At 38.2% G+C, this 23,721-nt stretch overlaps 1 protein-coding gene across 3 annotated transcripts in view; it reads left to right on the top strand.

Annotated features, from left to right (window-relative positions):
- Nucleotides 1-23,721, top strand: part of SYNE2 (spectrin repeat containing nuclear envelope protein 2) — a 320,326-nt gene that overhangs the window by 110,849 nt on the left and 185,756 nt on the right. For all 3 annotated transcript variants that reach the window (XM_061156908.1, XM_061156910.1, XM_061156909.1), the window contains exons 20-32: nucleotides 2,737-2,895; nucleotides 3,184-3,357; nucleotides 6,286-6,420; nucleotides 7,371-7,529; nucleotides 10,757-10,968; nucleotides 11,143-11,233; nucleotides 12,078-12,196; nucleotides 12,662-12,788; nucleotides 14,829-14,986; nucleotides 15,806-15,953; nucleotides 16,760-17,370; nucleotides 19,845-20,024; nucleotides 21,992-22,142. In XM_061156908.1, coding sequence (XP_061012891.1) covers nucleotides 2,737-2,895; nucleotides 3,184-3,357; nucleotides 6,286-6,420; nucleotides 7,371-7,529; nucleotides 10,757-10,968; nucleotides 11,143-11,233; nucleotides 12,078-12,196; nucleotides 12,662-12,788; nucleotides 14,829-14,986; nucleotides 15,806-15,953; nucleotides 16,760-17,370; nucleotides 19,845-20,024; nucleotides 21,992-22,142 — 2,424 coding nt within the window. The remainder of the gene's footprint in view (nucleotides 1-2,736; nucleotides 2,896-3,183; nucleotides 3,358-6,285; nucleotides 6,421-7,370; nucleotides 7,530-10,756; nucleotides 10,969-11,142; nucleotides 11,234-12,077; nucleotides 12,197-12,661; nucleotides 12,789-14,828; nucleotides 14,987-15,805; nucleotides 15,954-16,759; nucleotides 17,371-19,844; nucleotides 20,025-21,991; nucleotides 22,143-23,721) is intronic.

Genomic DNA, 23,721 nt, shown 5'->3' with positions numbered 1-23,721 from the left:
TAAGATAAAAAGTTTTAAAGGAAATAGTCAATAAAACCACTGTTTGAACTTTCTTTGTGGGTTTTTTTAAAAAAAAAATAATATAGAATCTCAACCCTGGATCATATGCTGTGATTTTCCTGAGGACAGAGGAGAAAGTTGAAGACTGATAGGGAGTTTAAATTCTTGAACTGATTTTCCCAGCTCCAGAGTGGAGATTAAAATTCTCTTTCATCAGAGGGCAATGAGATGAGTAAGTGAGTTCAGTCTTCCTATAGCTCAGTGCATTGTGAATATAAGAGATGATGTAATCTACTCTTGGAAAGCTCAACCCCTGTGGAAGCCACTTTCCTTTCTTACCTGATGCAGGGAGGGGGCTGCCTGTTGTTAAAACTCTGTTCTTTTTTCTCAGGCAGTTGACTCATTGAAAAGCAGTGAGGCAAGAGTGTATTTTAGTATCACTCAGTTCTCCTTGGAAAGAAGTTACAATTGAGGTTTTACTGAGTTCCAGCTCAGCTATAAAATTTATAAAGCATGTCATAAATTACAGCAAGATGGAAAGTTCTAGAAATAAAGAATTATTTGTATAATTCTTTTGAATTTTGAAATTCTTTTCTACATTTTGAAATGGTGTGTGTGAATAATTTTGTGTTTTCATTGTTCGTAAGAGTAATACCTCTACTTGCTTTGAAAATATTATATGAACTTACCTGTGCCATCTGCTGGTGCTTTTCTAATTTTATTTATTTGTTTATTTATGTTTGTAATTGAAATTTCTTTTAGTGTAATAAATAAGTGAGAAATTCAGTATTTTTAAAATACTGAATTTTTTAAAAATGCAAAAGTGTTAAACAGTGAAAACACAAACATGCTGGAATATACTTCTGATAAGAGGAAGTTAAGTAGAACGTATGGTTGCTGGGAGGAAGGAGCAGGGGGAAGGGATACTTAGGGAGTTTGGGATGGACAGGTATACACTGCTATATTTATAATAACCACCAAGAACCTACTATATGGAACAGGGAACTCTGCTCAGTATTATATGCCTTAAATGGGAGGGGAGTCGGGGAGGGGGAGGATGGATACATGCTTATGTTTGTCCCTTTGCTGGCCACCTGAAACTCACAACATTGTTAATCGGCTATACTCCAATACAAAATAAAAAGTTTGATGAAACAAAAAAAATGAAAAAAAGTAAATCTTTATTGTATCAAGATATATTGTTAAGTAAGAAATACAGGTTGCTGAATAGTATGGGTAATGTGATACTTTTAGTGTTTTTAAAAACAGTTGCTTTTTGAACTTTATACTTTTAAATCTATAGAAAAATGTCTGTGAGCCCTCCTCTTAGTATGTTTCCTGGTACATAGTAGATATAGAGTACATACTTTTTAAATGAATATGCAAATGATTGATTAAATGACAAGGGAGGGATTGGGAAGAAGAAAAACTTTTTCTTCATGTGCTGTACTTCTATTCTTGTTTAAGTTTTTTACAGGAACTTTTGTTACTTTTATAATTAAAAATAGAAAAAAATTGAAATTACAAATCAATGTGCTAATTTCAGAACATTTAAATAACACATAAAAGTATAAAGTGAAAGTGTTAGTCGCTCAGTCATATCTGACTCTTTGTGATTCCCCTTGACTGTAGCCCAGCAGGCCCCTCTGTCCAAGGAATTTTCCAGGCAAGAATACTGGAGTGGGTTGCCATTCCCTTATGCAGGGAGTCTTCCTGACCCAGGGGTCGTACCCAGGTCTCCTGCATTGCAGGCAGATTTTTTTACCATCTGAGCCACCAGGGAAGCCCCTAAAAGTGTAAAGAGGAAAATAAAACTCACCACAGTTCCTCTGCACTGTGATAAATAAGATCAACATCTTCATAGTTGGTATCACACAATATAATTTCTATTTTATTATACCTATGCCACCTCTGAGTTGTAATTTGAAATTTTGTTATTTTGATAACTGAAAAGTGGTGCCCCATTATTTTAATTTGTAACTTATTTGATTACGTGTAAGTTTGAACTGTCTTTCATATATTTGTTAGCCATTTGTTTCCATGAATTATGTCTTTGCATTTTCTGAATTTTCTTTGGGATCTTAGTATTTTTCTTATTGAATTTATAAGCTCTCTGAATCATGACTCATTTTCATTTGTATGGCAAATATATTTACCAAGTTATTAACTTTTAAGTTATTTTATTTCACATACAAAATTTTTGTGTTTTTATAGTCATTTCTGCCTTTAAAGATCCTCCAAATCCAGGGAGCAGATCAGTTTTCATGGATAATTTCTTCTTTTTCTAGTTTTCATGTTTTATATATAATTTTCTAATTCATCTGAAATTTATTTTTGGTACCTTGTAAAAAGCATGGTTCTAAAAAGATGTTTTTCCAACAGCTATTTTCTCCAGTAACATTTATTGAACTCCTTTCTGGCTGATTTGACTTTCGCTTTAAGGTTTATTACTACTCTCTCAACTTATTTTCTATCGGCATTGTATTCCTCCAGTCTTTATTTTATCTAAGTGCTTAGTGTTTAATAATAATACATAAAATACTATGTTGCTCAGAATCTGATTGTATTAATATAAACTTCAAAATGAATTTTAAATATAACCTTTTTAGAATATAAATTTGCCTTATTTTGGATTAACAGTTAATTTTTTATGATTTCCTGATGAGATTATTGAGGTTAATATTTAACATATAATCAGAATATTTATTGTTGTCTCACTCTAATGTGTTTTAATAGCATCTTATTGCCAAAGGCTCTATGTACGAAGAGCTCGTGTCTAGAACTGAAGACACTTTACAAATGGATATACAACAGGTTTCAAGCCAGGAGTCTCTCCAACATGTCCTCACAGCTGGACTTCAGGCAAAGATTCAAGAAGCTAAAGAGAAAGTCCAGGTCTGTCTTTAATATTCCCTATTTACTGAATTTAGTCTTTAAAACCAAGCAGTCAATGGGAGGGCAGGACAGAGAAGGGGATTGCCTTGTCGTTTGAAAAGTTTTTGCAAAATATTAATTTTCCCTTTTATTTTCTTTATAATTTAGAGCATGTTGGAAAATATCAATATAGTAAATAGAATATTCTTATGTCTAGTGGGAAAATATGAGTTGCTACTCAAACTGTTTATTAGTTTATGAGTTTTCTAAGAAGTTGGGCCAAGTGTTGATAATTTTTTGTCATTACAGATCAATATGGTAAAATTAGTAACCGTGTTGAAGAACTCAACTGATGTTTCCCAAGACCTAGATGTCAGGCTGAAGGTGGAGGAAACAGAGAAGGAACTTGAATCATACATTACAAGGGCTAAGCAGCTACTTGGGCAAAAAGAGAGCCAGAAGGGACTAATTTCAAAATATAAGGTGGGACTGTTTCAACTATCACATGTAGGGCATTTTTCATTACCTCATTTAAAATCAAGATTTTCCATCACTGTAATTATAATAAAGTTATCATAACTTTAAAAAAGTCCCAGTTTTATATATTGTTCCCCAGAGAGTCTTAAAAATAACATTCAAGTGATTTTTTAAATTCAAATTTTACTGTAGACTCGCTGAATGAATTCAGTGGAATAGTGTAAAAAGCATGGCTGACTCTATGACACTGAGCAAGAATTTGATTTCACTGGCTTTTTTAATCAATAAAATGTACATAATAATTCTAGTCCTCTTCAACTGCCAAATAAATGAAAACAAGGAATGTGAAGAAGCTTTGAGTGGTTAAAATTCCCCAAATGTAAAATAAAATTATTATTAAAATACTTTAATAAAAGTTACTAGGGACATATGCTTATCAGCAGTTAAAGATCCAGTAACACTTTGCATGGAGACAGTTTTTGGTTGACTTCATGGTTTGATAGGCAGCTTAAGATGGTATCAAAATCAAGAGGTAAAAACTACTATGTATAAAATAAATAAGCTCCAAAGATATATGTACCGTATAGAAAATATAGCTGTTATTTTATGATGACTTTAAATGGAGTGTAATACATAAAAATATCAAATCACTCTGTTGTACACTTGAAACTAATGTAATATTGTAAATCAATTATACTTAAAAAAGAAAGATATGTCCAAGCATATCTAAAGCAGAGACTCACTATTAATTAATACTGGGAGGCACTGAGAGATATGAAATAAAAGTAAAACAAGGTCTCTACCCTTAGACATCGGAGAGGTAGAGAAATATATGTTCCTTCATTCTTCCATTCAACATTTACCAAATTTACTGAACATTTAAAATGGGCTAGGCATTTTGGGAGAGATAAAAAGAAGTAAATCCAAAGCAGAAATAGACTACCGGACATAGAAAGCAAACTTGTGTTTACTATAGGAGATAGCAGGGTGGGGAGATAAATTAGGAGTTTGGGATTAACATATACATACCACTATATATTGGAGAAGGAAACGGCAACCCACTCCAGTATTCTTGCCTGGAGAATCCCATGTAGGGAGGAGCCTGGTAGGCTACAGTCCATGGGGTCGCAAAGAGTCGGACACGACCGAGCGACTTCACTTCATTTCACCACTATATATGAAATAGATAATCAGCAAGGTCCTGCTGTATAGCATGGGCAACTCTACTCAATATCTTGTAATAACCTCAATATCTTGTAATAATAGAAAAGAATCTAAAAAATTATATATATATATATATATATATATATAACTGAATCACCTTGCTGTACACTTCAAAGTAACACAGTACTGTAAATTAACTAAATTTCATTTTTTTTAAACAAAGATGAAGTCGATCAATACCCTCTGTGCTTCTGCACCCAGTCTTTTCAGGAAAAGGGACTCCTCCAGCAGCCTCTCTTCATCCTCCTTGTGGCCTCCTCCTCTTGTCTGGATTCAACCCTCTTGGCTTTCTGGACTGTTAGCCATACTGGACCCTAGCACCAGCTATTTCAACTTTGCTTTTCCCACAACCATCTTATACTTTTCGCACCTTGTCATCCACCAGCTTTGCCCAGTTCCCACTGTCTCCCCCCCCCCCCCCCCGTTTTACTCCTGGAATGCTGAGAGTGCCGAACTGACCTAGAGTCAATGGTTCTTGTAAATAATCACTAGGCTGGATTTCAAGAGGACAGATACAGTCAGAAAGAGGGAAGGGAAAGAAAAAGCAGAGGCCTCAGGCCCCTTCTCTACCAGAAGGAGGAATTATAATGTTAGTTCTCATACCACTTTCCTCTTCCTGTCCATCTTCCTTTTGAAATCTGAAGCCAAGGCCTCCCCCTTTTTGTCTCTGGCATTTAGTGAAATAGTCCCATTTTCACAGCAGAAGCAGAATCTGTGCCTTGCCAGTTAGCTGCCCTGAGACCCCAGGGACTCCTGGGACACATGAGTGGTAGGAGTTCCCTGCCTGCACATGGGCTAGCATGTCTTCCCTTTCCATAAATCTAGCAGACCTCACAGAGGCTTTAGGGGAGGTCCCTGGGGCTCAGACTGTTCTTTTCTGCAGGAGACCTGTGACAAATATGTAATAAGTAAATGAACAAATCCCCAGCCTGCTTCATTCCTTTCTCCCCCAGAATTAGTTTCATCTTCTTGTCTCATAGATTTTTCTGCCCTTTCATAGACACTAAACTATTTTTTGTTCTGTTGCTTGATGGTTGCCTAAGCTGGGTTTCTGTTCTTACAGAGTATTATTACCAGGCAAGATCCTATAAGAAGAGTAGGTAAGTGTGAGATAAGGAGCAGGCACATTGCAGTCTTTGGGACTGCCATTGTTGTTGGCCTAAACAAGCCTTTGAAGTCCATGATAAGAGGATGTCGCCTCCTTGCAGCATAAAATGATTATGCACAATATTAAATATTTGCCACATTACCCCTACTATAAACTGTGTCTTATTGCAACACTGACATCTGATACAAGCTGGTATACTCTTTGGACTGTATTACTTATGAAGTCTGGTCATCTGCTCAGTACTTAACTTTAAAAGATACTTTGCCAGTGGCTCATAATAATAAGCCTTTTAATTGTTTATGAAAGGGACCAAAAACTATTTGGAATACCATAAGGAAGTCTTTGTCTTGGCCTCAAAGGTGTAACTACATTTGAATAATAAATATTTGCAGTTCTTTTTAAAAGAAATCAAGGCATACAAAAGGGAGATCACCCTCAATCTACACCTAAAAGTCTCCCCTAAATCTTCAAGTAGTTTCCATGAAGTCCTTTCCTGGTTCTCCCTGTTAAAATTCTCTAAAATTCTACCTGTTAAATTAGCTTTGAGAACATGACAGTAGAATAAGGCTTTCATGTTTTTGTTTGTGGGTTGTTTTTTTTAGGAAGCACTGATCATTTTTAACACTAAAAGTCTGGCCAAGTATTTGAAAGCTGTTGAAGAACTGAAAAATAATGTAACTGATGATGTAAAGCTGTCTTTGGAAGAAAAGAGTAGAGACATCCGTGCCAAGTGGGAGGTAAGAACATGCACGTATGTCTGGGGCTTGTGCCTGGGCCTTATGGTCCTGATATTGATCCTGATATTAATAAATACATATGTAGAGTTTCATAGAATATAGGGATAGGCTATGGTGGCAGACAGATCTGGATCCAGCAGCTAATGAATGACCTTGAGCAAGTTGCTTAACTCCTAGGGGTTTTGTTGATGAATTGGGAATAACCTCACCGACTTGGCAGCATTGTTGCAAGGCTTTGTATAAAGCACCTACCACAGAGATTGTTTTTGCTAAATGTTATTGAGTGTTAAATATGTGTGTGAATATATGAAGAGAGAGAGAGAATAAGGTAATATAATTGAATATCTACTGTTAAAGGGCTTCTTAAAACACATTTTAAAATAATCTTTTAATTTTAGAACAATTTTAGATTTACAAAATTATTACAAAGGTCATAATAACGATACAGAGAATTCCAGTGTACCCATGCCCAGTTTCCCCAGTTATTAATATCTTATATTAATATAGTACATTTGTCATAAAGGACTAATAATACATTATTAACTAAAGTTTATACTTTATTCTTATTTCCACAGATTTCCACCTAATGTCCTTTTTCATCTGTTATGGAATCCCATTCAGGATATACATTGTAGTTACTTGTATTTCTCCATAGGCTTATTTCTCTATATTTTGTATATATTTTTTCCCATTCTACCTCTTGTCTTTTAATTCTAACCATGTCTCTCACAGCTGAAACACGTTTTTAGTTATTAGAAAGAAAAAAATGTGTTTATGAGTCTGGTATATTTTAAAACATCCTCCCCAAAGATATATGCATGAATCAGAATTACACATAAGTTCATTTCTATCCTTGGTTACCACAAATGTTTTTATTTTTTTAATGGAAATCTTCTCAATATATCCTGTTTCCATGGTTAATATGTGTCTTTGATTTTTTTTTTCAACAGTCTCTTCATCATGAAATGTCCCTGTATATTCAACAACTAAAAATAGACATTGAAAAAGTAAAACTTAGTGATAGTATTGCAAAACTCGAAAAGCAAATCAATAAAGAAAAGAAGCTAATTCGCAGAGGAAGGACCAAGGGTCTCATCAAAGAACATGAGGTAAAAACCTGTTTCCACTCAAGTTTTGTCATCACTGTGGGATTTATCCTAAATGGTTTATTTAGTAAGTCCTTGGCTAGGATTAAAACGGCTCTGAAAATTACCTCAGCACTTTTGTCCCCTGGGGATCATCCCTTCTGCAGTTCAAGCTCTATCTAGCTAGAGCCTGCGCATCTTGTTTTTTAGAAGTGAGAAGAATTCAGCATTGACTTAATTTTTTGTTTTTTTCATATATCTCAGTGCCCCCTGTCCTCAAGACTCTGGTTACAAACATGTCACCGTCTGTTGAAGTTCCCCTAGTTATTTTTGTAAGGACTCGGCATCCTTTGAAGCACAGCTTTTGTGAAAAATAGCAGATCAGGGTATAAACCAGCCTGGGCAAATCTTACGGTCTGTTTTTGGTTCTCATCCTATTTGATTGCTTTTGTATATTTGACAGTCCTGGCTCCTCTTTTCATTTAAACTTTCTACTGCTGTGGCTCTCTCAATATCCATCTCTCTTGCATTTTATTATTTTGGGGGAGAGCCTTCTTTTTACGTGTTCTTCACAAATCTTCCTTTTTTCTTCTGATATCCCAATGCTTTTGTTTTGGGGTCTCTGTTTTTGGCTAATCTCATGCTTGCTCCAGGTGACTGTACGCACTTTGGTGCTTTAACTGCCCTCTCTGCAAGGAAGAGCCCAGATCCTATCTCCAGCTGAGTCCTTTCCCCTGAAGTCCAGATTGCGTCTCTGAGTAGTAGATACCACCAGTGTTCTTCAGAGACCTCCACTTCAGCATGTCCCAAACCAGCCAGTCTTATCTCCTCTCAAACTTTTCTTCCTCTAACACATCCTGGTTATGAAAGACGTCAGCGTCTCAGAACTTGGAGTCAGCTGCCCTGTCCCATCTGTTAATCTTCAGAAGAGTTGCTTCTTCTCCTTCCTTTCCATCAGTGTTGCTACTTCCCTTAACCTGGGTTATTTTTTCAGTGAGATGGCAGTGGCATCATTTTCTGGTTCCGTCACAAGAGTGATCCCATTGAACCCCACTTACTCTCAGGACATCTCCGAACTCCTCAGAAGGCCACACAGGCCCTTCACCATGTGGCCCCAGGACATGCCCCTCCTGCCACATTAGACTCCATGTCCTTTCAGAACATCTGGAGCTTTTCCTGTCTTGGCTGCTCCTTCTGTTAGGCATGACCTCCCTCTCCTTTTACTTGGAGGACTCCATGCGTGGTCTTTCAGCCTCTAGCCCAGATGGTTCCCTCATGTGAAGGGGGTTTTCTCAACTGCTTCAGGCTGGTGATGTCCCTTGTCATACTGTGTGCTCGTTATTTGTGTGGTTACTGGGGGGAAGGAACAAGCTTCCCTCGATGCTTTAAGATCCTTGGTTGGATCTGGAAAGTGAACTGACAGATTAGTGGGAGAAAAGCATACATATTTCCTTGAATTTTTTAAATGTGCTTTGGAAACTTCATAAGGGCATAATGACCCAAAGAAGTGACCGGAGCAGGAATCTTGTGTACCTTTCAGACAAAGAAACAATACATTTGTGAAGAATTGACAAGACAGAGAAGTTTGGGCTAGGGGTAGTGAAATGGTGAAGAAATAACTAGGAAGAGAAGCGTTAGGGTACAAGGTTTGTTGCAGATTCCTTTGGTCCCATCTCTGGGCTGATAAAACTCTTGTCTCCAGTAAAAGGAGCTTTATTTCTTGCCTTGAGGCAGAAAAGGAGAAGCCTTTTTCTGTTTTATTTTTTGACCACACTGTGCAGCTGGCCGGATCTTAGTTCTCGATCCAGGGATTGAACCCTGGGCCCCAGTAGTGAAAGAGCTGAGTCCTAGCCACTGGACCGCCGGGGAATTCCCTCTGCATTTACTGCTGCTGCTGCTTTTTTTTTTTTTTTTTCTGCTGCTGCTTTTAAAAAAAATATTTATTTATTTGCTTGGCTACATCAGGTCTTGGAGCATGAGGGATCTCTGTTGTGTATCTAGGATCCTTGCGGCTAATGGACTCTAGTTGTGTCTCATGGGCTCCAGAACTCTAGGGAGTCATAATGAAGAATAATATAGACATATTGTTGGCAGTTGGCCCTAAAGGGATTCGCCACAGCCTAATGATGGAATGAAGGAAACCAGAACACGTCACCCCAACATATGCCTCTTTGACACAAAAGGAATTTTTTTAATTGAAGCATGGTTAATTTACAATGTTGTGTTAGTTTCTGCTATATAGACAAGTGATTCAGTCATATATATATATGCATTTACTGCATTTACTGCTTTTTAAAAAAAATTTGTAATTTGCATATTGTATATATTGTTCTTCATTACGATTTATGACATGAAAATTATTTTGAGCTGAAGGCAAATAAGAAGCAGAAAAGGGACTTCCCTGGTGGTTTAGTGGTTAAGAATCCACCTTCCAATGCAGGGGAAATGGGTTCAATCCATGGTTGGGGAACTGAGATCCCACATGAAGTGAAGTAACCAAGTCTGCTCACCCCCACTACTGAAGCCCTAGAGTTCCAGAGCCCATGAGACACAGCTAGAGTCCATTCGCCGCAAGGATCCTGGATACACAATGGAGATCCCTCATGTCGCAACTAAGACCTGACATAGCCAAATAAGTAAATAAATACTTTTAAAAGAAGAAGAAGAAGAAGTAAATGCAGAGGGAATTTTATATATGACTCAATAACTTGTCTGTATAGCAGAAACTAACTCAACATTGCAAATTAGAAAGAAAGTGAGGTCGCTCAGTTGTGTCCGACTCTTTGCAACCCCAGGGACTGTAGCCTACCAGGTTCCTCCATCCATGGGATTTTCCAGGCAAGAATACAGGAGTGGGTTGCCATTTCCTTCTCCAGGAGATCTTCCCGACCCAGGGATTGAACCCAGGTCTCCTGCATTGTAGGCACACGTTTTACCGTCTGAGCCACCAGGGAAGCTCTATTGTAAATTAACCATGCTTCAATTAAAAAAAATTTCCTTTTGTGTCTGAGAGGCACATGTTGGGGTGACGTGCTCTGGTTTCCTTCATTCCATCATTAGGCTGTGGCGAATCCCTTCAGGGCCAACTGCCTCGTCTTTGTTTCCGGTGTCCACTCCCCCACCAGGCACACTGGAGGGGCTTATAAAAGAATGTGTTGTTAAAGCCACACACATCTGTTCATTTCTAATCCTCATGGACTAATCATGTAAACTCATGGGAGACACATTTCCCACTTTATTTCCTCAATCAGGCCTGCTTTTCTGAGGAAGGCAGCCTGTACCAGCTTGATCGTCACATGGATGTCCTGCGGGAGCTGTGTGAGGAGCTGACTTCTCAGAAGAGTCAACAAGAAGTGAGGAGAGCGCTCAAAGACTACGAGCAGAAGATAGAGAGGCTTCGGAAATGTGCTTCCGAGATCCATGCGACACTGCAGCCCACCTTGGGAGGCACATCGAGAAACAAGTCAGTGCCTCATGAGAATAGCTACATGTCAGGGAGAAATAAGATAAGCCTTTCTTTATCTTATCTTTATCATGTACCTTTCTGAAGGCACATGACACTGAATGTTGTTTATTCTCTCTTAGGCTTCATTTTTTTCTCCCGATATTTTAATATGCAATTTTGATTCCTTCCTAGGGGAACCACGGATGCATCTGAGAATGGAGGAGGGAATACCCTCAGCGAGGTGCCATCTGCAAAATCAGACAGTCAGCCATCAGCTGAAAAGGTGTTAAATCTGGATAATGTGTTTTAGAAGTAAACCCAATAAGAAAAAATACCAAGAGTACAATAATCCACTTCTCATTGAGTATTGGTTTTAATTATCTGATTGTTTCTATCAGCTGAGAATTCTCACTTAAATAATGTAAGGATGACTGCTTTTCAAAGAATTAGAATACAAGAGACCAAAGCCATGGAAGTCGTAACTTGATCTTCCCCTGTGGACACAGCCTTCCCCTGAGGACACAAGCAGTTCTTTCCAAAAGTGACCATTTTGAACCATTATGAATACATGCTGCCTACGTGCGTTACTTTCGAGAACACAAGAAAGTTGAGCCTAATCTGCACAGATGCTTCAGCATCAGAGATGAACTAGTTCATTTGTCATGTGGTTTTTTTTGTCATTTGTCTTTTTATCATTATAATGGCTTTTACTTCCTTTGGGAATTGGATTTTCCAAATTCTTGAGTTCTAGCTTAGTGGGGATTTGCTGTGAGTCCAGGCTGCCAGTCAGAAGGTGTGGGGCAGGAATGAGGTATACTTGTTTCAGAGGTCTGCTCCTGCGTGCTATGCTGTGCTTCTGTCTGACCTTGACCATGGATGGCTATGTGGTCACAAGCAGAGACAGTGCTTAGGGGTTGGGAGAACGCCTCTACCCTGCTGGCATACCAATTAGAAGGTGAGAATCAGCCTGATAAATCTCCTGTGTCCTACGGGAAGACCTGTCTCTGAGCAGAGGTTTGGGGTATAAAGAATCAATGATATCCATTTGTATCACAAAACTGTTTATCTTTTCCAGATAATTAAGTATATTGAAGATAGTATGTTTACTCTTTTGTGTGTTTGCTTAGGCAATGGAACTGGTTCAGAATTTTAACCTGGAGTCCAAGTTAAAGCCTCAACAGGAGGAAAGCATCATGGAGAAATATGAAAAGGGTCACAGTACCTCTATTGACAGTTTACTAGAGAGGTAAACTGTTTTTTAAAAAAAGATTTTTATTTAAAGTATAGCTGATTTACAATATTGTGTTAGTTTCAGGGATACGGAAAATGATTCAGATATACATACGTACATATATATGTATATATTCTTTTTCAGATTCTTTTCCCTTATAGGTTATTAAAAATATTGGTATAGTTCTCTGTGCCATACAGTAAATCCTTGCTGGTGATCTATCTTATGTATAGTATTGTGTGTATGTTAAGGAGAGGTAAACTCTTTTAAACAACTAGAAAATCCAGCAAAAATCTTTTATCAGTGCAGATACGGTATACTTTAATAAGTGTTTATTTTCCTTTGGTCATAATTTTTGCCTGTAGTCCAATATCTTAAGCAGAATTCCCTGGGCTTTCCTATGGACAGTTGACAGTAATTTAAAAAATTTGGGGATCTTATTTTAAAAATCAAATAACTTTGCATTTAATTTTTTTCCAGGTATGATACACATCAAGACACTCTTGAACTTCACCTGCAAAACAGCATTGCCAGAATTACTTCTGATTTCTCTAGTGACAAGGAAAGGAGTAGTGTTTGTCTACAGGACAAACTGACAGATCTACAGGTAAATACTGAAAATGTTACTAGAGGAGTTTTATCTTTTATTAGAAAATAATACCACCATAGGGTTTCCGTGGTGGTCCAGTGGTTAAGAATCTGCATGCCAGTGCAGGGGTCATGGGTTCAGTCCCTGGTCTGGGAAGATCCTACATGCTATGGGGCAGCTAAGCCTGTGTGCCTAGAATCTGCGCTCCACAGCGAGAGAAACCACCACAACTAGAAAGTAGCCTTGGTGCCCACTCCTAGAGGAAGCCCACAGGCAGCAATGAAAACCTAGGGCATCCAAAAATAAATAATACATAAAAATAAATAAATCTTTAAAAAATCATAAAAAAATGTTTATTACAAAAGAAAATAATAGCACCCTAAATATAGAAAATAAAGACACCCTAAGTATTACACCACCATTTTTGTTGAGGTCCCAGATGCTAGATGTTTCTGAAGAATGTTCTGTCACCCATGAAAGACACCCAAACCCAGTAAAGAGTTTGGTTCCAGGCCCTAATTTATTGCTCATGCTCTAGTTTGATATTTTATCAAATTAGAATTTTGGATTGTGTTTGGGATGGAGATGAAGGCTTCAGATGAATTGGTTGAAACAGTATGTTTGAAGGTTATTTCAACCAATACACCTTCTGGTTTGCTCTAAAATTAAGGATATGTGAAAAATCAGCCACTCTGAATTTCTGTTTCAGCCAGCTATCATCTTAACTAATTGTCACATTATCTGTTTGATGTTGGTCAGTAAGGAAGGAGCAGGTAGTGGAGGGAGTGTTCACAGTATGTGATGGGTGATCTTATGGAGAGCCTTCAGAGGAAGTATTGCGTGACTCAGGAGCTGCAGAAAAAACAATCTAGTGGTGGGCATACCAATTGTAAGTTCTACAGATAAATATCTTCCTTGGACTTCCCTGGTGGTCCGCTGATTGAGAATTTGCCTGCCAATGCAGAGAGTGTGGGTTCTGATCCTTGGTCTGGGAGGATTCCACATACCACGGGGCAAATAAGCCCAAGCGCTGCAGCTACTGAGCCCGTGTGCTGCAAATACTGAGCCCTACTTGCCAAAAATTAATTAATTAATTTTTTAAAGTATGTTTCTTATTTAGAAGATAATCGGCATTCCTGTGCAGCACCCTTGTATGTTTGGAGGTACATTAGCGTGAACCCTTAGAGAAGGCATATCCAGTGGAGAAAAGGCCATGGGTTCTTCCTTCAATGCCTCTGATATTTTCTAGTTATCTTCCTTCGAAGATGCCAGTTCCTGATTCACATTCTACCAAATGGCTCCTTTCTATTTTCCAACTGAACAAGCAAAATTCACGTGTGAAAATCTCTGTTGTTCAAGTGATGAATTTAGCAGGTTTTCATCACAATCAAGAAATCGCCTTGAGACCTTACTCCTGTGACTGAATAATAAGTTGATTAGAAAAACTGTACTAATCCTTGGGGAAAGTGAAGGACAAATGATGCTGATGAACACTCAGATTTTATAGTAGTGCCTTCTTTTAAAAAAATAGAACCAAGATAAAGATTTGGAATAGTATAGAAGTTTAGATGTTTGATAATGAATCATAAATTAATTTTATTCACTTCTCATTTGACAGAAATGATTCTGTTTTGCTGCAGTTTTAGTTTAAGGAGAAAAATGATCATCTAGAGAAAACTAGAATATCTAATAGAATATCTGTCCTTCCTTCTCTATGTGTCTTTCTGAGTTGTATTCTGAGTATCTCACTTCGGGAAGAGGGGTTGGTTTCTTTGAAAGTCATGTTTCAGGTAAAGTAATTAGCCTCCAACTAATAAAAATAAATGGAAAAATAAAGTCATGTTGCTGATTCCCTTGACTTCTTTCAGTGGATCCTCTGAGAGCACAGTTAATGTAATTGTTCTCTGAAGGACAGTTTACTTATAGATGGTTGGAAGATATCTTTTCAAATGTATCTTCATGTGAAACTGTGCCCATAGTTGTGAATGTTTCATTTTGTAAGAATAGAATAATTGTGCCTATTAACCCATTCATTAATAAATTATGTATTCCACACAGGTCTTAAAAAATGAAACTGATGCTTGCTGGAAAGAGTTTGAAATCACTTCATTGAAGTTAGAAGAGCTTGAGAGTGACATTAAGAAGCCTTTTATAGTTAAGGCAAGAGACAAATTAAAGGAGAAAGAAAGAGAGCTTCAGATGACTCTTAAGTCCAGGTATCATTCTGGGATCTAATAACCATGCATTTACTAAATTTGCTGAATTTGTTAATGCTGTTTTAAGAAAGTTTAGTATTATATTTACTAAGTGTGTTATTTTATTTAATTGTCACAACAGCCATAAGAGAAGCTGATGAGGAAACTGCTACTGAAGGAGGTTAAATCATAAAACCAAGCCACACTAGCCAGAAACTTAAGTGGAACTTCAAGTCTATTGAGTTCCAAAGGCTGTGCTTCCCACTGTCTCTCCTTGAGCCTGAATTTGGGCACGTCACGTGACTTCTGGGCCTTGATTTCCTCATTTCTAGAATGAGAGTGCTATTGTTTTTTCTTTACATATTCCAGCACATCTACCCATTTGACATCAGATGAAACTGAGGCTCGGAGTCTACATTCTACTTATCCAGATTCACACATTTCAAGTTATTAATTAGCTTAGTCTTTGAAGGCTATTATATTCCCACTAATCAAATAGTTAGTATTTATATGAGTTTCTTTGTCACCAAGGCAAGGTTCAATTACATCCAAGAATTTGATGTCAAAAGGGAGGAAAAAGCTTAGTATGTTTTACACCAGTTTTCCGTTTAGTGCAGTATCAGTTAAATTATCAAAAATACTTGGATATAGCAAATAGCTCATTCTTTGCCATTGTGGATCACTGGGTTTGACTTTTTAATGTGATGATCTATGCATATTATTGTATGTATTTTCATTGAATAATTGTTTTCTGTTCTTGGTTAATAATGGCATTGATATGTTTTATAGGATAACTTTCTGCTCTGTTTCCCCCTAATGTCTGGCTTGTTTTTCACCCAGAATGGAGTCTTTAGAGACTGTACTGCAGATGGTGTTACCCGTGGAGAGGGAGGCGCTGCTTCTCTGCAACACAGACCTGCTGCTCTGTGAAATGGCCATTCAGGAATTTCATCTCACTGATGCTGATGACATTTATCAAAACCTGAGGGTAAGTGTAAATTCTCACAGTATATTTATGGAATTATCAGTTCTTCAGAGATTTATATATGTTTATGGATTTTTTATTAAACATCAATAGTATTTCTTTAGAATATAAACCATGACAGAAAAACCTTCAATAATATAGACTTGTTATTTATTTCTCAACTCTTTAATTCCTCGCCAGTTCAGAAGTAGTTACCTTGGAGTAAATAATAATGTATTTTCTTTGAATTAAACATTAAGGTTTGCTGAGAGTTTGGGGGAGAGTGGGTACGGCTGTGTGTGTGGCTGAGTCCCTTCACTGTTCACCCGAAACCATCACAGCATTAGTAATCAGCTGTATCCCAATACAAAATAAAAAGCTTTTAAATAAGTGAAGGCTTGGTAATGAATGCCTACTCCAGTGACTGAAATCCTAAATATCTGTATAGACTCATATGCTTAAATTGTCATATTCTGTAGTTTACTTATTCCAAATCTCATCTTAAATTGAAAATATTTGTTTTATTTTTCAAATTATAAACAGATGTCTCAGCAGACCAATCTGTAATTATTTTCATTGCATCAGTAATTTGATATACCTCTTTTCTTTGGGAGACAAAACATCAGGAAGGCCATCAGATAAGGAAACAACTGGGTCATTGGATCATTTGTAATTAAAATGTTCCTTCTGTCAAAACTGTCAACCTTGGTTAAATTGAGAAGCAATTTTCTAGATCAAACCTAGTGATGTAATTCTGGGTTAGTTTCTGTTATACAGTCTTTCTTTTTTCTACCTCAGTCTTTCAGCTTTTCTTATTACCTTTATTTTAGAGTATCCAAGATTCCATAGTAAAACAGATTGAAACATGTAAGAATTTGGGACAGTCAGGCAACTTTGCATTAAAGGAATTACACCCCCTTGACCTGCATGCAGCACAGAATATTATCCTGAAACACAGAACACAATTGGAAGAAATGAACCACAGAGTACAGAAGAGTAAAGATGCTCTCAAAGCTCTGGAAGACTTTTTGGCTTCTCTGAGAGCAACTGAACTCTCTGGTGAGCTTCTTACAGACCATTCAGCCTCAGATTCACAGGTGGTACCAGCAAATACTTTGACGGTGGAAAATAAAGAGAGGGAAATTCATCAGATGAAAGACAAGGCCAGACATTTGGATGAGCGTTTGAAGATGCTTGGTATAAGCATTAAAGACTCTGAACAGGGTGAAAACACCTCCTGTGAAAAACTTCTAGATGCTTTGTCCAAAAACTTATCTGAGACACCTTGTTCTGGTGGGCAGGAGGAAGTCACTGAAGAAGACAAATTATTAGGGGCTTGTATTTTTAAGAATGATGAACTCCTGAAAAATATTCAAGATGTGCACAATCAAATCAGTAAAATTGGCCTGAAGGATCCGACTGTTCCAGCAATAAAGCAAAGGTAGGTATTTTTATCCATCTCCATGCAAGATGACATTCTTCTGTTGTTGTTGTTTTTTTTTTTTCAAGTATCCATTAGGTGAAATAAATGCTTCCTATATCTTTCAACTTCTGTTCCATCCTCCTCTATTCAGGGTTCAGCATTCTTTTTTGTAGACTTTTCAGACAAACTTCCTTTTTGTTGATATTATGCCTTTACAAAGTGTTATGTAATTTTTTTCTTTTTTTTCAGTTTGATAGGGAAATATTTTTTTCTTTAAAGTTTTCATTCTTCTGGACGAAGGAAGAGTGAAAAAAGACATGTATAAGATCCATAAGATCCATGAGTTGCTGAAAAGTCTCTTGACTGCTGTGTATTTATTATGGAGTTCTCTTGATGGGGGAAGTCTTGGGAAACCACACACATTTGGTGATAGACAAGTGGAAGATGCACATGCCACCTTGTCCTTACTTCTTCCTTCAGTATTTGGGTCCCTTCCCCTCTTCCCAGCAGGATTAGGTGGGGGACTGAGTGGGAATCAGGGGACTGAGCTTAATAGGTAAACTAAAGTTAGTGTTGACTTTGGAGAGTCTCCAAAGTTGGCAGCCTTCTATGTGAGTGCTGCTGCGCTAATTCTGGCATTCAGAGCCTGAAAATGAAAATGTTAGCAAAAGCTCGCAGAAGAGTTACTTTTGGGGAGCGCCCCTCCCCCTTCTAAACCTCTCCCTTTTTCTGGCTCTTCTTCTGTCCACCTCTAATCCCTCAGGCTCAGTGCCCTTCCAGGCTCTTTAGCTGATTAAGCTCTTCCCTCTGAAATCTCCCTGAGCTCTCCATGTCAACGAGACGTCTGTTTCTGCAGTGCTCCAGTTCTTAATGAGGCATGGAACTGATTTAGTTATTGATTGTTAATGCATTTATTATAGATTTATACATAAATTAGTAATAAATATTAATTTATAAGTGAAAACTACACGTTGATAGATGGTAAGTTGCTTTAATTTTTAATTGAGTTATCAATAGAACAAGCCAGGCACTGTTTTAGGTCCTGGGGATATAGCAGTTAACAAAACAGACACAAATTCTGGCCCTTTGTAGAGCTTATTATCTAGTGGAAAGAAGAAGATATGCAGTATGTGCACTGGTGATAAAGGCTCTGGGGAAAACTTAAGCAGAGAAGGAGGAGCTGGTTACAATTCAAAAGTGGTCATTAGGCACACTTTTACAGAGAAGGCACTTTTACCATCTCTCGGAGCTTGCTCAAATTCATGTCCATCGAGTCGGTGATGCCATCCAACCATCTCATCCTCCGTTGTCCCCTTCTCCTCCTACCTTCCATCTTTCCCAGCATCAGTCAGTTTTTCACATCAGGTGGCCAAAGTATTGGAGCTTCAACTTCAGCATCAATCCTTCCAGTGTATGTTCAAGATTGATCTCCTTTAGGATTGATGGTTTGACCTCCTTGCAATTCAAGGGACTCTCAAGAGTCTTCTCCAACACCATAATTCAAAAGCATCAATTCTTTGGTTCTCAACTTTCTTTATGTCCAACTCTCACATCCATATGTGACTACTGGGAAAACCACAGCTTTGACTATATGGACCTTTGTCAGCAAAGTAATGTCTCTAGGTTTGCATATGCATGTTACAAAGTAATCCTGTCTATGTTTGTCATAGCTTTTCTTCCAAGGAGCAAGTGTCTTTTAATTTCATGGCTGCAGTCACTGTCTGCAGTGATTTTGAAGGGAAGTCAGGAGAATCCTGGAGGTCAAGTGAAAAGGCCTTTCAATGAGGAGAAGCTGTTAGCTGTGTCATATGCTGCCTATTGTTGAAGGAAGGAGATGATGGAGATTGGGCCATGGGATTAGCAATGTGAACGTTAACTAGGTAGCTTGACAAGCAGTCTTGGAGGAGTGAGCGCCTTACTGGAGTGGATTCAGTAGAGAATTGGAAGAGAGGAAGTAGAGACAGAGAGAGTATCTGATAAAAGCAATTTAGACCTAAGCAAATGGAGTTAGCCCTGCCAGGGTTAATTTCTACGTTAAAACCCTTAGTTCAAATGACTCTTCCCTGTTTTGGGGGGCTTTTTGTACACATTTGCATTCCCCTTTCTTTTTACCCCCTTGTGCCCTGCCTGAGGGGTTTGCAGTGTTCTGCCATCTGTCTCTCTTCTTCTCTCCATATCATCCTTTCTATCCCACCCATGCACACACATTCTCTTTCTTTTTTCTCATATGCATATACACACCCTTTATAAGTGTATTCATCGCTGAGAAATGTTACTGCTCATGGTTTTGTATGTCTGTTCTATTTAAAACACAAACTAATTCTGGAAATGCAGATCCTCCTGAACTCTGTCATAGGAATGTGTGATCTTGGCATAAATCTTATGAGGGCAACTTAAAGTTAGTGTGCTCCACGAATTACCCATATTTGTATTGAATCAAAATTGGCCAGTATTGATACTTGGCAGTTAAACTTTTCTCTCTCATGTTCAAGGAGAAAATCGTTAATCAGACTGGATAAGGACCTAGATGAATATGAAGAAGAGAAGAAACACTTGCAAGAAATGGTGAATTCTCTTCCGCAATTCAAAGATGGCAGAGACAAAGCCCTGAGTCAAAGATGCCAGGACACAGCAGTCTTGTGGGAGAATGCAAAAACCTTGGTCACAGAATGGTAAGGAAAAAAAATTCCTCCACCTGCTAAAATTTTAAAATAGAGAATTAAAAGAAAAACTCTCCCAAATCTGAAAAATTGTCTGTGACACAGTTAACTTTTTGGAATTTGTATGTTGATAACACAGCCCTTCGGCCTCAAGGAGAGGCCAACTTAAGAGTTTCACACTAAGCTCACTAGGCCAATGTCTGGGGCAAGACCTGCAATCCTAGGTTATGGGCAAATGAATTTAAGAGGTTAGAGGACAAATATATATAGTGTATTTATAATTACTATTGCCCCACTTGTATTAGTTTTCTGTTGCTTCTGTAATAAATGACCACAAATGTAGTGGCTTAAAGGCAACATAAAATGACCACAAATGTAGTGGCTTAAAGGCAACATTAACTTATCGTACAGTCTGGAGGTTGGAAGACCTAAAATCAAGCTGCGTTCCTTTCTGGAATCTCTAGGAGAGAATCTATTTCCTTGCCTTTTCCCTTTTCTGGAGGCTGCCTGTTATATTCCTTGGCTTGTGTCCCCTTCCACTTTAAGGCCAGCAGAGCAGAGTAGCATCTTCAGATCTCAGTCTCTGTCTTTCTTTCATCTCTGCTTTTGTTATCGCATCTCCTTCTGACTCTGACCCTCCTGTCTACGTCTTATAAGGGCCTTGTCATTATACTGCACCCATTCAGATAATCCAGGAATATGTCCCTACTTTAAGTTCGTTAATCTAGTCACATCTGCAGAGTTCCTTTTGCTATGTATATAAGGTGTTCGCAGGATCCAGGGATGAGGAGGTAGATGTCTTTGAGAGTTGGGGGCATTACTCTACCACACCTCTCTACTTGATTGACAGGTGTTGTCAGTCAATTACCACCATCTTTCCTACAGAGCCTGGACAAGGCTCAGAAGTTTTCTTAATTTTGTAGCAGTCAATGCTCACCAGTCCCGGTTGGCAGTGCAGCTGGATAGTCTCCATCCTTATCTTCCTTTCCTTTCTGCCTGAGGGTGGGAGTGGCCGGGAGGGCTGACCATTCTAGGGACCATACCACTCCAGCCAAGGGTTCCAGTTGGGTTAGGAAGTGGGAGGGACTAGAAGGAGATTCGTGAGCAAGAAGAGAGAGAAATCGAGGTGGTCTTAACCCCCGCCCTTCTCAGCAGAGGTTCTGACTGCTCTTGTTGGCTCCCTCTGTGGCTCAGGGCACTTTCCTCTTTCCTCTGGAGGCCAGGTGGTGCCTCTGTGATTGGAAAGGTTAGTCTGTAGGTGCCTCAGCTCCCCTGTGGTTTCCCTTAACTCCATCCTCAGAGGTCCTCCTGCCAGAGAACTCCATCTGAGTATGCCTTCTGCTTCCTGCTGGAACCTCAGTATACAGTATTCAAGATGAAGCCTGTCTGTGGTGTTTGATCTAGTCCACTCTTGGAGTTTACAGAGGAAAGAAGTGAGGTCCACAGAGCCTGAGTAATTTACTTAAGGTCACATGACTAATTTTACCCAGCCATAAATAGAAACCAGCTGTCTTTTAACTGCCGCAACATCTTTTCTCTTTGTGTTTTTTTTTTTAAAAAAAAGGCTAAAATCTATAATGAGTTGAATTAGACATTGAATCGTATTGAACTAACACTGAAACAATATCCAAAAATAATGCTAAAGAGGCATCATTTTCCAAGATATTTTTTAGTTAATGATGAAATCGAGGTGCTGATTCCTTAAGGTTATGAATCCTATGTTTCTGTCTGGAGCTTACATCTGGTAACTTTTTAATATTGACCTGGTGAAAATAGTAATCCAGTCCTTATTTAGACCGTCCGTTTGTCAAATAATTAAATATACCATCATTCTTGGGTTACATTGTAAAACAATATTATAAACCATGTCTAGAGGAAAAATCCTTCTATAACTTATTAGGTTATTTCTACAGCATACTACAAAGAGAAAGAATGGTTTTGTAACTTTCAGAAATTTAGTCGTGTTATTTTTTTCATAGCCTTGACCAATGTGAAAGAGTTTTGGAGCTCTTAAAACAGTATCAGAATTTTAAAAGTGTCCTGACAACATTGATTCAAAAAGAAGAGAATGTCATCTCCCTCCAGGCTTCCTACATGGGAAAGGAGAACTTGAAGAAAAGGATAGCAGAGGTGAGTCCAAATTCCAAAGGAAGCTTTACACAGCGGCCTCGATTGCAAGCCTGACAATAGAGAGAAGGTTATCAGTGGAATCATTTTCAAAATGTAGTTTAGAAGTAGTTATTAGTGACTCTGTTTTACCACGTATACAAGAATTTATTGAATTTACCCCGGGGCTTGAAAAAAAGTTGGTCCCCAAGTTAATACTGGGTTGCATCTGTTTGCGTTTTGATATTGGTGATATGGTTCTGTTGGAGTCTGGGCTTGCCCTTGCTGAAAGGTTGGAACAGTCTGTGCACTGACTTTCTACCTAAGAAGAACCTGACTTCACCACAGCCTTAAGAGAAAGAGGGTACTAGGAAAATCCCTAACATCGGTTGTTAGTGAGTAAACTCCAGGAGTTTGTGATGGACAGGGAGGTCTGGCGTGCTGCGATTCATGGGGTCACAAAGAGTCGGACACGACTGAGCGACTGAACTGAACTGAACTGAACTGAGTGGATAAAGAAAAAATTATCTTTTTATTTCTTCACTTTCTGTAAAGATGTGTGAGCTTATCTCTAAGTTGATCCATCTGTGTTAATAGCCTTGCCAATCACAACTTTATAGTCTAAGAAGAATTATACTTTTGGACACTAGATGTCATCATTTTCTATGATTTTATGTGGTTACCAACCAGAGTGGCAGAAGAATGGAATACTTAGAAAAGAATATGTTACACTGTATTCTTATACACCAGAAAATTACATCTCCTCTTGGTTTTCTGAGTACTCTATACTAAAGTGCTGTCAGAGTGTCAGAGGGATGTGTGAAATATCATCTACTTGATACACCTGGCTGTTAGAAAGCAGTTTTATTAAACTTTCCAATGACTGAGAGCAACATTAATGAAGCTAATATACAGACATACTTCATTTTATTAGACTTCGATTTATTGTGTCTTTTACAAATTTAACGTTTGTGACAACCCTTTGTCGAGCAAGTCTATCGATACCGTTTTCCCAACAGCATTTTCTCTTTGTGTCTCTGTATCACATTTTGGTAATTCTTGCAGTATTTCAAACCCTTCACCAGCAAAGGTTATGGCTTGCTAAAGGTTCAGAGAATGGTCAGAGTTTTTTTTAGCAGTGAAGTATTTTTAAATTAAGGTATGTACATTGTTTAAGACATAATGCTATTGCACACATCATGGACTGCAGTGTAATGTAAACAAAAATTTTAAATGTGTCTGGAAACTAAAATATTCACATGACTTGTGTTATTGCAATACTTCCTTTACTTCCATGGTCTGGACCCAAACCTGCAAGGTCTCTGAGGTATGCCTGTAGACCAGCTTCTTAAGGACAATTCAGACTTTGTCTAAAACATGTCCCAGTTCACACAGCTACTTTTCTATTCTGCCCCCAGCATCCATTTTCCAGTCTGTGCTCTTGTTTCAGGATCCAGGTCTCTGCCTTAGATATTCACAGATCCTGAGTCCCTGCCTTTCAAACTGACCAGAGAGCAAATCCCTCTTGACTTGCAGCTATTCTTGGTTTGTGCGAATCCTCCCCAGTTCTGAAGTCCTGCCTTTGTCCCATTAAGTGGGATCC

The sequence above is a fragment of the Dama dama genome, chromosome 12 (genome assembly GCF_033118175.1).
Source record: "Dama dama isolate Ldn47 chromosome 12, ASM3311817v1, whole genome shotgun sequence".
Taxonomy (NCBI): domain Eukaryota; kingdom Metazoa; phylum Chordata; class Mammalia; order Artiodactyla; family Cervidae; genus Dama; species Dama dama.
Note: the sequence above shows the minus strand (reverse complement) of the source record. Positions and strands in the feature narration are given on the sequence as shown.